Below are 14,980 nucleotides of genomic sequence, written 5' to 3' on the forward strand. Positions count from 1 at the left end.
AGTTTTATTGGCAGACGTTGTTCTGTAGAGGCTGAAGAGTTGCTGTGCTGCTTTTCTGGAGACATGCTTCTCCATGCTTGTATAGCTGCACTCATGCACAGAAGTGCTAGCTAGGTCTGAAATTATCTGAGTATTGAATCTTAAGATGCCAGTACCAAATCCAATAATGACATACAAAATCAGCTGACATAATAATAGATCTTCTGGCCATTTTAATTTTATGTATCTGCTCTTAATGTCTTACAGGTTTCACCTTGTCTTAGTGTGCTTTCCTGGCTGCTCTTTGTCAATGATACAGATGTATTAGCTGATGCCTGCTGGGCTTTGTCCTATTTGTCTGATGGCCCCAATGATAAAATCCAGGCTGTGATTGATGCAGGAGTCTGCAGAAGACTTGTGGAACTGCTGATGTAAGAAATCTGTTGCAAGCAAGCGTCACTCTTTTCCCTGACATCAAGATTATAACAATAAGGAGTTTAATTAAATAGGTCTTGAAATGTTGTGATTTCCAAAGAGCAAGATTTGAGTTTTAATTTTACTTGTCTGTTCAGTGTTCTCTATTTGTCATGAGTAACAAAAGCAATGGAATTTTTCTTGTACTAATTTTGCTGTTTCCTGAGATATTTTCCTGCACCTAAGAGATACATTTTTGTAAAATCTCTAACATACATTGGAATTTTCCTTGTGTCATTGAAGTCCATATTATAGTTACTTAACAAGGAAATTACCTAAAGGATACCAAAGATAAAAATATAAGGAATAGTTCATTTTACTAGAATTGACAGTACCACGGGCTTGAAATACAAGTAATTTCTTCAACCCTTACTGTAGAAGAGTAGATGCACACTTCGGTCAGAATAGTGTAGCTGTGAGAGTTGGGGTCACAGAGACTAGCCTTGTTCAAAGCCATTGTTTCACATCCAAGCTCAGGACATGGCCTAAGAACAAGGAATAATGGTTTTCAGTGATGTAAATAAAAAGACAATTAAGGCCTCTAATGTTACAGCAAATGTGTTGCTGGATTAATGAATGGAACATATTGCCTCTAAGTGGCTTTTTATAAAGAAGTTTTGATTTGAGAAAAACATTCCTTACTTCACCTTTCGTATTCCAGTTCTGATTTAACAATGATGATGAAGGGATGCATATGATGATGGAAGATAATAAACAGGGTTTGATGGGTTATACACACAACTTCTATCCCTGTTCTTCTGTCTCATTCATGGCCTTTGTGCGTGCTGCATTAAGTGTATTTTGTAGTTAAAGATAATTACTTTTTCCTCCCAAGGATGCTTGGAAGTACTCTGAGGTCCTTTTATTCTTTTAGTATTTTATTTTTGTGCTGCTGACTGATCTAAAGGTCTAAATATTTAGAAACCCTAGAAAGTCTTGCCACTAGTTTAAAATCAGATTGTTTATTTATGTAGTGAAAGTCAGATTTATCAGGGAAGTTTTCCCCTGGCTCATAGATGCCCCTTCCTTGAGAATGTGAAGCTGGAGGTGCTTTGGGAAGGTTAATACTTAACATTTTTCTTTGTCAATTTTAGGCACAATGACTACAAAGTTGTATCTCCTGCCTTACGAGCTGTGGGAAACATCGTTACAGGAGATGATATCCAGACCCAAGTATGGATGAACTTTCTCTTGTGTTGTACTGCAGTTCATCTTTGTGTTAATTGTGGTAACCTGTTCACAAGCACCTCCTCTTGTTCCTTTTGAAGTTTGAAAGTGAAGATTGATGACACTAATTGCTTCAAAGTGTGGTGGTTTTCCGTTTTTCTGTTCAGTCCTGAACTGCTGATGGTTCTTAGGTAGCTGTGTCTGGGACTTGTGGGCAGCTGTGCAATACCCCTGTTTTTGATTTATTTCAAGCAAATCTGTCTCTTAGGCTGAATTTTGTGCTACGTGATGTAGACTGGTACTGCCATCAAAGGCCTGTCACATTCAGTGCTGTTGCCAATCTGTGATGAATCTATCATATATATGATGAAAATATGTCATATTTATGATGAAAACCAAGTGTCTGCTCATATTTTGGGTAACGTGTAGCTGTGTCTGGGCATTTATTTAGAGAAGCATAGGTAGGAGGCAGTGACTCCCACCCCTGTATTGGAATAAACTGGAAGGCAGGAAACTGTGCTTCAGAGGCACTAGGTTGTCACTGGGACGCTTCTGTAGTTCTGTGACTCTGAGACCGGAGTTAAAGATGAGTTAGCAGCATCAGGGCACTGTTTCAGTATCTTATTCCTAGGAGGAAGATAACATGATTTTTTGATTGTTAAAATATATTTTGTTTAGCTGAATTGCAGAGGCATTGTTGTGGTTTTTTTTCAGTGGCATTTGTTTTGCTGATCAGTCATAAAGAATTATTGAGGTGGGATTTCATAATTTCATTTAAGATAAAACCACAAGGGATCACTAATTCCCATACAATACTGGTTATTAAATATTGCATGAATCTTAGATTTTAATTAAAAAATAGTTTAAATGTTTTTGTTGTGCATGATTTTTTCTGAGGAGCATACCATGAGCTTTCCTAAAATTCTAGAGAGCTATATAGGTAGGATAGTTTGATAGTCCTGCCTGCAGATTGTGCTGTATGCTAAAAAATGATACAGGATGCATGTAAAAATCAGTAATCAGAAAGAAAAGCCCAGCTTTGAAAGCTGATACATTTCTGGATGTGAATGCAAGGTACAGGTTCTTCAAGAATGTCTCTGTAAAACCTTGGGGCACAAACTTGCTTTTACTTTTTCTTTCATTTTCTACTATTGACAATTGGCAGTGCTTGAACATAGCTAAAACCATAGATAGTATGCAAGAAGAAAAAAAAATTCTGTCCCAGCAGACACCTGATAAAATCCTGGACCATAATCTTTGCTTTTTTAATCTTAGTGGGGAGTACACAGGTTTTAAGAGTATGGAGCAGGGGAGATGCAAGCAAGGGAATTAATTCCTCAGATTCCATGATCACAAGTCATGACCGTAATTCAACTTGACTGGAGTATTTCTCATAAAATTCTGTACCACACTGTTCTTTCCAAGGTGCTGCTTTTGCCACACAAGGCAAAATACTGTGCTTCTTGGTGTACTCTCCCAGTTTTTGGCTTCATCGTTAGAAGTTAGAATTGAATTAAAAAAAAAAAGATTGTTTGTTTTTGTTTTTTGAATCTTATTATGCCCTTTTAGCAGGTCAAAAAGTCCTTCACTATCACACATGACATAATCAAGGGTTCTGTCTTGTAACATCCAAGTTCTGGGGCATTTTCTGTTGTACTTCGGTCATTTAGGAAATTTTGTTGCAATTTTTCTGCGCTGTAAAATTGTAGGGCTATTGCAATTTTTGTAAATTTTTAAATAAGAGTTGTTTGTTTGTAATGTCACTGCATACAACTCTGATTACACTCTGCGCCACAGTGCCAGCAGATGTGGAAACAGAAGTAGTTGGTGCTTACAACTGTACAAAAATACAGGAAAATACCATAATTTTAATTTTTTTTGGTCATAATGTGCTTAATATCTTCTTGTTTTCAGATGACACTGAAATCATTATGAAGATGTAATCTCTTACCTGAAAAACTTGGTAGTTTTTCCTGCAAAATTTATTTATTAATTCTTGCTGTGGGTTTTTTTGGTGCATGTGTATATTTAGTGTTGTTTTTTTTTTTTTTTAAACTTTGATCATCTAATGGGGTATGCTTTTTATATTTTCAAGACATTGTACTCCTTGTTCCTGTGATTCTGTATCCTAAATTTCTTCTATGATGTGTTTTGTTTTTCCTGTTGTATTCAGGTAATTCTGAATTGTTCAGCTCTGCAGAGTTTGCTGCACTTGCTAAGCAGCCCCAAAGAATCTATCAAAAAGGAAGCATGCTGGACAATATCTAATATAACAGCTGGAAACAAAGCCCAGATCCAGGTAATCTTTTCAGCTATCATCAGTAATTTTTGTCCTGCAGACTAGAAGGGACACGGGTGATTTTTTTGTGCATAAAGTGCATATTTGTGTTAATGCATTGTCACAGATACATAATTGCATACAAGAAGTATATTACTGTGTGTAATTAGAATATTTCAATGACCCAGTCATCTCCAAATTCAAATAATTTAATTTTCTAATCCTCTACACATTATAAGGGAGGAGAAGACAGTCATGGTAGAAAAGGCCAAAACGTGGCTGAGCTCAAGAAAATTTTGTCATAAATAATTTGCTTTGTGCTTTTGAAAGTCACGAAGATACAGAAATTCTCAAGTATGAAAAGAATAGGCTACAAACTTTGAGAATCAAATAATTTCACATATTTCTTGGTTTCACCATTGGACACAGACATACATTTGAAAGTACTTTATTTCTGTTAATATTTCTTTATAATTCCTTTTATAATTTCCATAAATAGGCCTTACAATACCCCATTGTAGGCATGTGTGCTTAACCAAATCTAAATCTGCTGTTTATAAAACTGAACAGTAATGGGGGCTATCTAACATGTTGTCCTGGGATTTGTCCTTTCTGATTACACTAAATGTTGTAATCCCTTCATATTAAGTGATAGCACACAGAAGCAAATGAGTCCCACTCCCTTACGTCAGTCATTACAATTAGGCTCCAGAAGATTAAATCATTGTTCTGAGTCTGGACTGAGTGTCAGCCATCAGGAAGAATTCTCAGACCTTGTCTCCAGGTGGTATAAATGAGAGATGGAATATCTTTTCCTCAGAGAAAAGTCTTTGGCTAGATGAAGAAGAAACAGCTCAATATGTTTTGTTTTCCCTGAATATCAAGTTTTGTTCAAGAGCAGCTGTACTAGGGAATGTTTTGCTTGTTTTTAAGGGATGTGGTTTGACCTGGTGGGATGTCAGGTGTCCCCCAAAGCTGCTCTGTGACTCCTCTACTGGTCAGGAGAGAGAAAAAAAAAGGGAAGTTTCATGAGTTGAGGTTAAGGACAGGGAGAGGTCACTCACCGATTACTGTCATAGGCAAATTCAGACTCAATTTGAGAAATTATTAGAATTTATTACCAGTCAAAATCAGAGTGGGATAATGAGAAGTAAAACTAATCTTGAAAGCACCTTTCCCCCACCCCTCCCTCCTTTCTGGACTTAACTTTATCCCTGATTCTTTTCCTCCTCTCCTTGGCAGTGCAGAACACAATCAGTTCTTCACAGGTTGTTTCTGCTGCTGCTTCCTCCTTGGGGAGGGAAGTTCTTTGCCTGCTCCAGCATGGGTTCCCTCTGGGGTCACCAGTCCCACCAGCAAACCTGCTCCAGGGTGGGCTTCTCTCTCCACAGGGCCACAAGTCCAACCAAGATTCTGCTCTGGTGTGGGCTTCCCATGGGGTCACAGTCTCCATCAGGCATCCACCTGCTTCAGCCTGAGGTTCTCCATGGGCTGCAGGTGCATCTCTGCTCCACCATGGACCTCCATGGGCTGCAGGAGTGTCCTGCCTCACCATGGGCTGCACCATGGGGCTGCAGGGGAATCTGTGTTCTGGCACCTGGAGCACCTCCTGCCCTTCCTTCTGCACCAACCTTGGTGTCTGCAGGGGAATCTGTGTTCTGGCACCTGGAGCACCTCCTGCCCTTCCTCCTGCACTGACCTTGGTGTCTGCAGGGCTGATTCTCTCACATATTCACACTCCTCTCTTCTCTGGCTGCAATTACTTTTGCCCAATATTTTTTTCCCCTCTTAAATGAGTTATCACAGAACTGCTGTTACAGTCTCTGCTGGGCTCAGCCTTGGCCAGTTGCAGGTCCATCTTGGAGCCAGCTGGCGTTGGCTCTGTCGGACAGGGGGGAAGCTTCTTGCAGCTTTTCTCAGAAGCTGGTCCTGTAGCTCCTCCCACTGCTGCCAAAACCTTGCCATGCACACCCAATACAAAGAGTATTGCCTCATTCCTTCTCTTTTGCAGAGGTGTTGGGAAAAGAGATTGTAGTGAATAATAGAATCATGAAGGCTTAGTTTGGAAGGGACCTTAAAGATCATCTAGTTTCAGCCCCTCTGCCGTGGGCAGGGATGCCATTCACCAGGTCAAGTTGCACATGGCCCTATCCAACCTGCCCTGAAACCAGGCTTTATCTGATAAATACAAGTGTTTCTATCAAGGCAGTTGAATAACAATCTCATATAAATCAAACTTAGTTCTGAGGTTATGTTTTTCAATTCTTTTTTCCCTCATTGGATACATAAAGTATTTTCAGAGATTGCAAAGGGTAAATGAAGGTCTGGCTGGAGACATTTATTCTTTGAGGCATGGCAATAAATGTCAGAAATATTAGACTCTGGAAATACTTGTCTTACACAATTATTTAATTAAATTAATTAATTAATTAAATTAATTTAATATTATTTAATAACCTGGAAGAAACAATGTTTACACAGAAAGTGAACCAAACCTCTTAATATATTGGCAAAAGTAGCCAAGGTGTACTTGTTGTCTCTGTTTCCCTTGGAAGGCAGCCTGATTGCTGCTCTTATAATGATGACTCTGGATTATTTATTCTGTGTGACCAGAATTAGCATGAAGTGGTTAACTCTCTTCACCTATGGGGTGGAGCTACTTATCTTTTTGCAGAAAACTTGCACAAGACTATGAAAAGGCTGCATGATTTTCCTGAGGAATAAGTGTATTATAGCCTTTGCAGGTGGCACTTGGAATCTTTTTGGTTTACATTCTCCCTTGCAAAGAACATTCAGCTGCTGAAGGGGCAAGCATAAAGCTTTAATACCTTCAGTAAGGGCTTCATCTCAGAAGGCATAGGAAATAAAGTTAATACCTTTGTGAAAGATAGTTCAGTCTTCGATAAGATACCTGAAATTCCTGAAAATGAGAGTGAGTGCTCATCTAACATTCAGAGATCCTTATGTTAGGAAATGAGTAGGCAAAACCCAAAAACTTAGAAAGGTGGAAAGCTCTGTAGGTCCTTCTTGTTTGATGTAAAGAAGTGACTAAGATGGAAGTGGGACTGTGAGGAAAGGAACCCCCTACAGTGGTATTTGCTCTGGCTTTCTTGGTCAGGATTTTGTTTTTACTGCTGGAGGTCATGTTTTTTGTCAGATACAGAGAATGATATGGTTACTCAATCTAACCTTGGTAGAGCTCCAAGAATTTTGATTCTGCTTTTATTGTGGTTTGTGTGTTAATCTGTGGATTAGCTGAATTTCTAACAAAAGGTGCTGTGTGAAATCAGCAACTGTACCACTGGTTTTTTTCCCACATCAGCAATTGTAATGGCTGTGCAAGTAGCAGTTCCCAGGAGGTAGTTACTGCTGCTTATACCAAGGTAAAATGTTTTTGCCTTTGTATTTCTTGTGTTTCTTCTTCTTTCTTTGCTCTTTATCTCTTCAACACCCACCTTCAAAATACAGTATTTTCTCTCTAGAAGGGCATTTTTGCTTTTTCTGCAAAGTCTAATAGTATTTTCTGAGGAACAGTTCAACCACATATATTGTCTTAAGTTTGTGTTTTTTCTCAAGTCTGTTGGAGGGTTGCTTCAGGATGTGTAATTGTATAGGGATGTTCCAAACTTAAGAAGAGCTTTAAGAAGCCAGGTACCTATACAATTCATTCCATAATGACATATCAGAAGTGACAATGGAAACTAGTTTGTTGTTAGAGCATTTTTTCAAAACTTTGGGATCTCTTATTTTTCATATTCTTGATCTACTGAAGATACAGTTATGAGGAGTCCTAGAAGTAACTTGAATTCTAGTGCACCAGAAGCTATTTCAGTAATGTATTCACTTCTGTAACTTCTTTGTAACTTCTCTGTACCACATTGTCCTGTTTTCAAGTGAAGGAGTTGATGCCTGTCCTTGTTTGCTCAGTACTCATACACCTGGTATTCACTCAGGCACAAGTGAGGCTTTAGCTGAAGAGTCTTATCTGTATCCCTGCTAATCCTTGGTCTTCTCAACTGTTACCATGCCTTTGTTTGAAAATGAGTAAGGATAAAATAACCTCTCCTTTGTTAAAACAGAATTTGCCTCATCTACCTGAACAAAATCATTAGTCTATGCATGTGTGTGTTTAGCAGTTTTAAAATATTTTGGGGTATTTTATCACAGATCAGCTGCCTTTCTATTGAGAACAGATTAGAATTGCATGGTGACTTGAAAAGGTGAGGTCAGAAGGGAGAGGGAAATTAATGCTGTGAGCCATTAGTATTGCATCTTCATTTCTAGCAGTGACTCTCTAAAAGTGCAAAAAAAGCCCTTTAAATCTGCATAGAAAAATACTTGTGATTATTTGCATAGAAGTTCTCTTTCTCAGGAGTCTTGTATCAAGAAGAAAAATGTGTCAAACAAATCACTAGAATACATGTGGGTTTAAAAGAATCCAGCTTAAAAGTAGCTGCCTTAGGATATGTCACAGACAAGGTTGGAACTGTGTTGATGTGTTATGCAGGTCCAGGGAAAAATAATGTAAGAAGCATTTTCTCAAAAGTGAAAGCTGTATTTTAGGAGTCCCTCAGGCCCCATTCAGAGTAACTGATCTGCATTCAGACTCCAAGCTCACACTTGCTCTGTAGTGAAAAAATGACTGCCCTAAGTGCATGCCCTATACTGACAGTTACAAAAATTAATTAAAACCCAGTGTTTCTGCTTATGAGTGGGATATAACTATCCTGGTAATGATGACATACTGCAAATCATGTCCATCATGAGGCCTCGATTTTTGGAACTGCAGAAAATGGCTCATTAGAGAAAGCTGTGAAGTAAAGCACAGTGGAGAGTGCTAACAACATGCTTGATTGAAGAGCTCAAAGTCAGTGTTTCTTGGAAGTAAAATTGGCAATTGCAGGTGTGATTGCAATGATCACCTTGTGTTGAAAGGAAAGTACCATCACAGATGTGTAACAAGTTCCAGAAAGACCCTTGATTCTTTAGTTTCTAGTCTCAACCTGGAGAATGTTGTGTGAGGTACAAGATGTGAGGAAGCCTCCTTTCAGCTCCAGAGCTGATAAATCTGAATTTCTTTGAAAATGCCTTTGAGGTATTACTTCAGACAACTCCTATTTATTGGCAAAATCATTGTAAACATTTGAGCTGAAAAGCACTTAAATAAAAAAGGACTTCTGAAGTTAAAAAATGCTGTTTGGTAAAATGTTTCTTGAATATGGTTACATGCTAAAATGGAGAATAAAAGTGTAGTCTGTTTTTAATTTCTGTGATGATAAAGGCTAATTCCCATCTCGGATGAATACTTGATTTAATTAAGTTCATGGGTGAACCTGTTTCATCTGTGAGTTGAGGTAGGTTTTTTTCCCTTTCTCTACATGAATTTCACATTGTGATGAATTAAAACGTTACTTCTTGAGAACTGGTCTTCCTTATAGTAGGAATTCTAAGAGGCTAAGATACTAGATGCAGCTCTAAATTAAATTATTTACTTTCCTTTCTTCTCAGTCCCTATAAATTGCTCAATAGTTACTACTAGAGGTAATAAACTGGTGCAGATCTGTTCCGCTCTCTGTGGTGTTCACTGGATTTTGAACATGCACAATCTTTAGCCAGAAATCAGGCAAGAATGATTTCAGCATATGATAATTTTTTTCACATCTGCCTGGCATAGTAACCCACATTTTTGCAAGTTACCAGCTGATCAACTAGTGGATTATTGCTTCAGAACAGTTGGGATGTTAAAATGCTGTGGAACTTTGGGTAGTGCTCAAGCCATAATCTAGCAATCCATGAAGACATTAAAATATTTTGATGAATCTAATAGGTATTTTACCTAAGCAGTATTAACAGACAGAACTATATTTAGTGTTGTCTAAGATTGCATTGGGTTACACTCCCTCCATCCACCCACTGTAAAGTATAGAAATATAAAGTCAGAGGGAAGGACTTTTATATTCATCTCCACTTTCATACTGCCTACGATGCTGTTTGGTAGCACACTCCAAAGGCTTTCACTGCCACTTCTAAAAGATAAGGCAGCAGCAGCCTATCACTATTAGATTTGCACTCCAACACAAAAAGTAAACTCTTTCTAGTGTTAAGGCAATGTAAATAACATGCATGAAACGTGTGAAAGTGCGTGCTGAACTTTCTTTGGTGGCTCTTACTAAAGCACAGGAAGTATGGGGTTTTTTCCCCACCAAAGGTGGAAGTGAAAGCCTTTCAGAGTGTGTTATCAACAGTGCCTAGGCAACAGAAAAGTGTGGTGGAATGCAGCAGTCTTTCCCCTCTTTATTTCTGTGCTTTCAAGGTTTGGGGTGGATGTGTATATCCTGATGCAGTCGTGATTGTCACTAAGTATAGTTTTTGTTTGTTAATTTCCTAGTTTGTATACAGCTTTGCTGTACTTCAGTGGATAGCTTCCCCAGTCAGGGAGAAGGGGAACTACATCTTCCTGGGAGTCAGAAGGAGAACTGCACAACTGAAGCTTAATCCTGACTGTCGACCCTTCTGAAGGGTATGAAAGGCTATCACATACCTCAGAAAATGTTCTGTGTCTTAACTCCGCAACCCGTTGAAAAGCTATGGAGGGCAGTACTCAGACACAATCCTCCATGTCTGACAGTGAAGACATCATAGGAATTCTCTGCTCTTGACAGGTTAAGAAACTTCTCACTTCTTTTCTAACATACCTTAAATTTTCACAAGAACATCTGGAAGTCTGAGTATGGGTAGGCATGGTAGCCACAGGACCTGTGCCATATTTTTCCTCCTCTAGAGTTTCTTAACCTTGCAGAAGAGTGACATGGGCAAATGTGGCAAATGATATATTGTGTGTCAGTTGTAAAAACTCTGGAATGAAATGCATTTTTACAAAATGTGGTGAAAGTTACAAGCTCAGATTTGTCAGAGGCTCTTCTCCAAAAAGACCACTGGGGACCACTCCAAAAGCAGTGCTGGGGACATGGAAAAGAAGTTACATGATTCACACAGAGCTGTGGTTTATACAGGCATCAAGTTAGCTTAAATATACAGTGTGTTTAGTTTATGTCATAGTTTGCATAAGTAACCTAAGAATCTTACCATGCTGTTTGTGGTAGTAGAACTTTAAGAAGTATATTCATTAAGAGCAAAATACAGCGTTGCTGACAAGGTCATATTAGTTTGCAGACTAGAGAAAGTCAAAGATTAATCTCTTTCAGGTTTGACTTTGTATTTAAGTACAAAATCTGCTTTCAGGCTTCTGCATACCTTATGCCACATTGAGGGCAGCAGAGCTAGAGTACATTTAATTTCTGTATTGTGGCTGAAACCCACAGCAGTCAGTGGTGTGTTACTGCCTTTGGGAGGCTGGTTGGTCGGTTTGGTTTTTCCTTTCTTTGTTGTGGTTTTTTTAAGATTGACAGATCCCAAAAGCAGGAGAGAGCTCAACAAGGTGCTGCTCATTATACTGTAGGTTCTTCCTGATGGCAATAACAGCCTTGTGTAAACTGGCTAGAAGTTTGCTTCAAACAGTTTGGAGGGTAGGCTTAGGTGTCTGTGTCAACAACATAAAGGTTCATTAGAACTGAGATCTGAAGTGCTTCCTCTCTGACTCTAGGAAGGCAGTGTTCTTTGTACCCATGCCATAGTGTGAAGTAGTTTCAGCTTACAAATATTTGCTAAGTTATTTATGAAGCAGTTGTAAATTGAATAAATAAACAAGGTAACTGGAAAAGAAGTCACTGAGAACTAAAATTTCCAGCTAGGAGGGGGAGATCAGAGCAGTAGAGCTGTATTTACAGCTGCCAATTATATGGTGACTGTTATTTTGATTTGTTAAAGGTAATGTGAGAGGTTGCAGGAGCAGGAAAAATATCACAGTCTAAGACTTGTTTGCTTTCACATTTATGTGTTGAATGATATGTGGGCATGTGGTGCCAGCATGTGCACGCTGAATGTGTGCGTGTGTTTGCATATCACAAGTGATTTAGGTGTGGGAACCCAAAGGGGGAGAAGCAGATTCTCACAGGGCTCAAAATATGAATTTAATATACTAGGGCTGAAGACCTCCCTAACAACAACTAACAACATATTTTGATTAAACATCCATGCAGGTGCAATGAAAAATTCATTTTTGTAATCTGGCTTCACTCTTTAAAAATCCAATCCTGTGAAGTGAAGAAACTTGATTAAAATAAGATAGGTGGAGTGTTTCCAAGAGACATGCAACCCTCCTAGAGGACTATATCACTGGGATACCAACTATTAAAAAAACCACCCCAAACCAAAACAACATACACACCCCAAACCAAACATAGAAAAGTTGACACTTAAGAAGTGAGGGTCAGGTTTGCTGAAGTACTGAGCATTAGAAATTAAGTTTGAAAGTCCATATTTCAATTAAAATTCAATTTCAGTTAAAAATCAGTTTTGGTTTTCGGAAAGACTTGTAATTATGACTCCAGATGGGGTTCAGTTCCAGCAAATACCAATGGATGCAGCTGGGCAAAAACTTCAGTGTTAGGTTAACGTATTAAAGGACGGGCTTTGGATTGCCTATTATGCAAAAAAGAGATTTCTAATGCATTTTGTAGATAGCACCTCTGTGCCTAGTAGTGGCAGCCTAAAATATTTTTATTTCTTTCATGTTTTTTGAATTCTTGTTGAACAGAAATCCCTTAACTGTCTTCCTTTTGTTTGAAAGCTATACTTATCTTGAGCATTTTCTATGCACTACACTTCTTTAGTCTTAAACACACTTCCATATCAGGCACACACATTATAGGAATGCTAAAATAGTAAAGTAATTTGAATTAAGCCAGTCTAAGTCCTTAGAAGTTTTAAGTGCCTCATCCTGCCACAGTTCTTTAGGGCTTTGCTCTGCCTGAGTCTTGCTTTTCTTAAAAAACAAGAAACCAAAAAACAACAACAAAAAACCCCCTCACTACCCCACAAAACCCCCCCACAACTAAAAACCCCCTCACCTGTTTTAGCATTTACTGTTTTATCACCTAAAGAAGTTTACCTGAAAGGGAAACATGACCTGTTTCCACAGTAACTGTTGTTCCCACATAAAATATCATAGAGATGGGAATCCTTAGGCATTCTAGTGTGCTTTCAAGAGTAACTGCTGTGGGCAGGCTGCAAGTCATAGGGTGTAAATATAGATGCTGCCTAGCACTTACTCTGTATTGGTACTTTATTGTTTCCGCCCTTGCTGAGCTTAACTAGACTTTTGAAATCTAGTGAAGATGTTAAGGTTAAAGCAGACCATTTTCTCACCTAGTTAATGTGTTTTTTTTCCTTAAACCTGAGCTCTTAGAGTTTCAACTGTTTGAGAGGGTGCTAGTGGAAAAGCTTTGTGATGTTACAGGGGAGAGTTGAGAACCTTTCACTCAGACTCTTGCTAGGGTGAGATGGCAACACTTATGTTGCCTGTCAGGCAGCAGAAAACATAAAAGTATATTGACTGGTAATCACCTCTCTTGAGTCAGTCTCTTTCAGAGAAGTGCCTTATGAGAGGCTGTGTTTCATTGTGGTGCTTTATCCTGTTCTGCTTGGGTAAAGATAGCCAATTTCATTGTAGAGCAGAAATGAAGCAAGGTCCCCATAGCCTTTTATGCAATAGAAATAGAGGTAAGAGCACTCAGCCAAGAGATGTGAGATCTGGATTCAGATCTGGATTCAGAAGTTCAGAAACTTCTTCTGAAGTTTCAAGTGTGTATTTCACCACTCTTAAGAAAAGTAATTTTACCCACTGAACTGAAGCATTCAAACACTGAAGCAAAGAGTTCAAAGTTGATTGAGCCTGAAGAAAAACAGTAACAATCTTTGTGTTTCTCCCACTTAAATGCCCTCCTGTTGCTAATTCCCTTTATTTTGGAATTGTCTTACTATTTTACAAGTTTTAAGTTGAAACCTTTTAAGGTAACTTTTTTTTTTTGGCAGTAAGAAGACTCAAGTGTTAGTTACTGCCTGTCAGATAAAGTGTGCTGATGTAGTTGCACACTATCATGTAACATACTCTGATTTTAGTATTTATTATAGAAGTTGGTTTTGAGAATACACTTTTTAAGGAAATGAATCTCCTGTAAAAGGATTGTTTTGAGGAGAGGATTTAAGAAGTGATAATGAGATTTTTTTTACTTGTTTTTTTCCACAGTAGTAAAATCCTGATGCCCTCAAATATCCCTATCCTAGATCTGTATCAAGATCTTTCAGTAGGCAGTGCTTGACCTCCTGGAACACATTGTTCTTCTTAGGGCTTCTGCCTCAACAACACCCTTGTATAGAATTCTCTGGACTCACATAAAGCAAAGTGTAGACTGACAAGTCCCCTTTCTCCTCTCCATCTGATGAGAACTGAAGTTCACTGGTGACAACACTTATGCTCTCACTCTCTAGGTGCACAGTCACAGATATCCCAAGTACCAGTGTGGGTTCTCTGCTCAGCTGCCGTCCATGGCTGCATCAGGAGCTTTCTTGACTCACTGGCTGGTTCAGCTTGAGTCTCACTGGCAAACCAATGAACACGTTTGTCTTGGGCATCTCCAGGCTTGCAGACCCATTGAATATCAGCACAAACCCTCTGTCCATGCCTGGATCCTGGGCCTCCCAGTTACTACTCAGTCAGTTTGCCAGCAATCTAAGTACACTGTGGTCTTCCATACCCACCACTGCTTTTGGGGATAACATAAATTCCTTCACCACACAGGGCAGGTGCCCAGGCAAATGGGTTCTGGGACCTGCAGTTCCTTTGCAGCTGAGGTGCTGGGATCTTCATTAAGCTTTGCTCCAGTCCCTCTAGTAGCTGGCATCCAGTTACATGGACCCTATGGGCTGTGATCCTGCCCCAGTGGTTGATGCTGAGACCTTCACCTGCTCCAGTTGCAGGTGACCCTTTCATCCAAGACCTGACACCAGTTGCTGCCCCCAAATTCACGTTTTATGGGACCTGATTTCATGGCCCGTTTTGCTGCTGACACACCCCCACCCACTGCAGCTGCTGGCCCCACAGACACAAGGGGTTCTCCTGAGGTCTGGTCCAATTCCTGGCGCAAAGTGAGTCGTGCTCACCTAACCTTTACAGTGCTCAGG

At 39.2% G+C, this 14,980-nt stretch overlaps 1 protein-coding gene across 1 annotated transcript in view; it reads left to right on the forward strand.

The window, feature by feature from the left end:
• The window catches only part of KPNA1 (karyopherin subunit alpha 1), a 58,871-nt gene that overhangs the window by 29,367 nt on the left and 14,524 nt on the right, over nt 1-14,980 (forward strand). The window contains exons 9-11 of the mRNA XM_036380166.1: nt 247-410; nt 1,548-1,626; nt 3,794-3,919. Coding sequence (XP_036236059.1) covers nt 247-410; nt 1,548-1,626; nt 3,794-3,919 — 369 coding nt within the window. The remainder of the gene's footprint in view (nt 1-246; nt 411-1,547; nt 1,627-3,793; nt 3,920-14,980) is intronic.

This window comes from Molothrus ater, chromosome 2 (genome assembly GCF_012460135.2).
Source record: "Molothrus ater isolate BHLD 08-10-18 breed brown headed cowbird chromosome 2, BPBGC_Mater_1.1, whole genome shotgun sequence".
Classification (NCBI taxonomy): Eukaryota; Metazoa; Chordata; class Aves; order Passeriformes; family Icteridae; genus Molothrus; species Molothrus ater.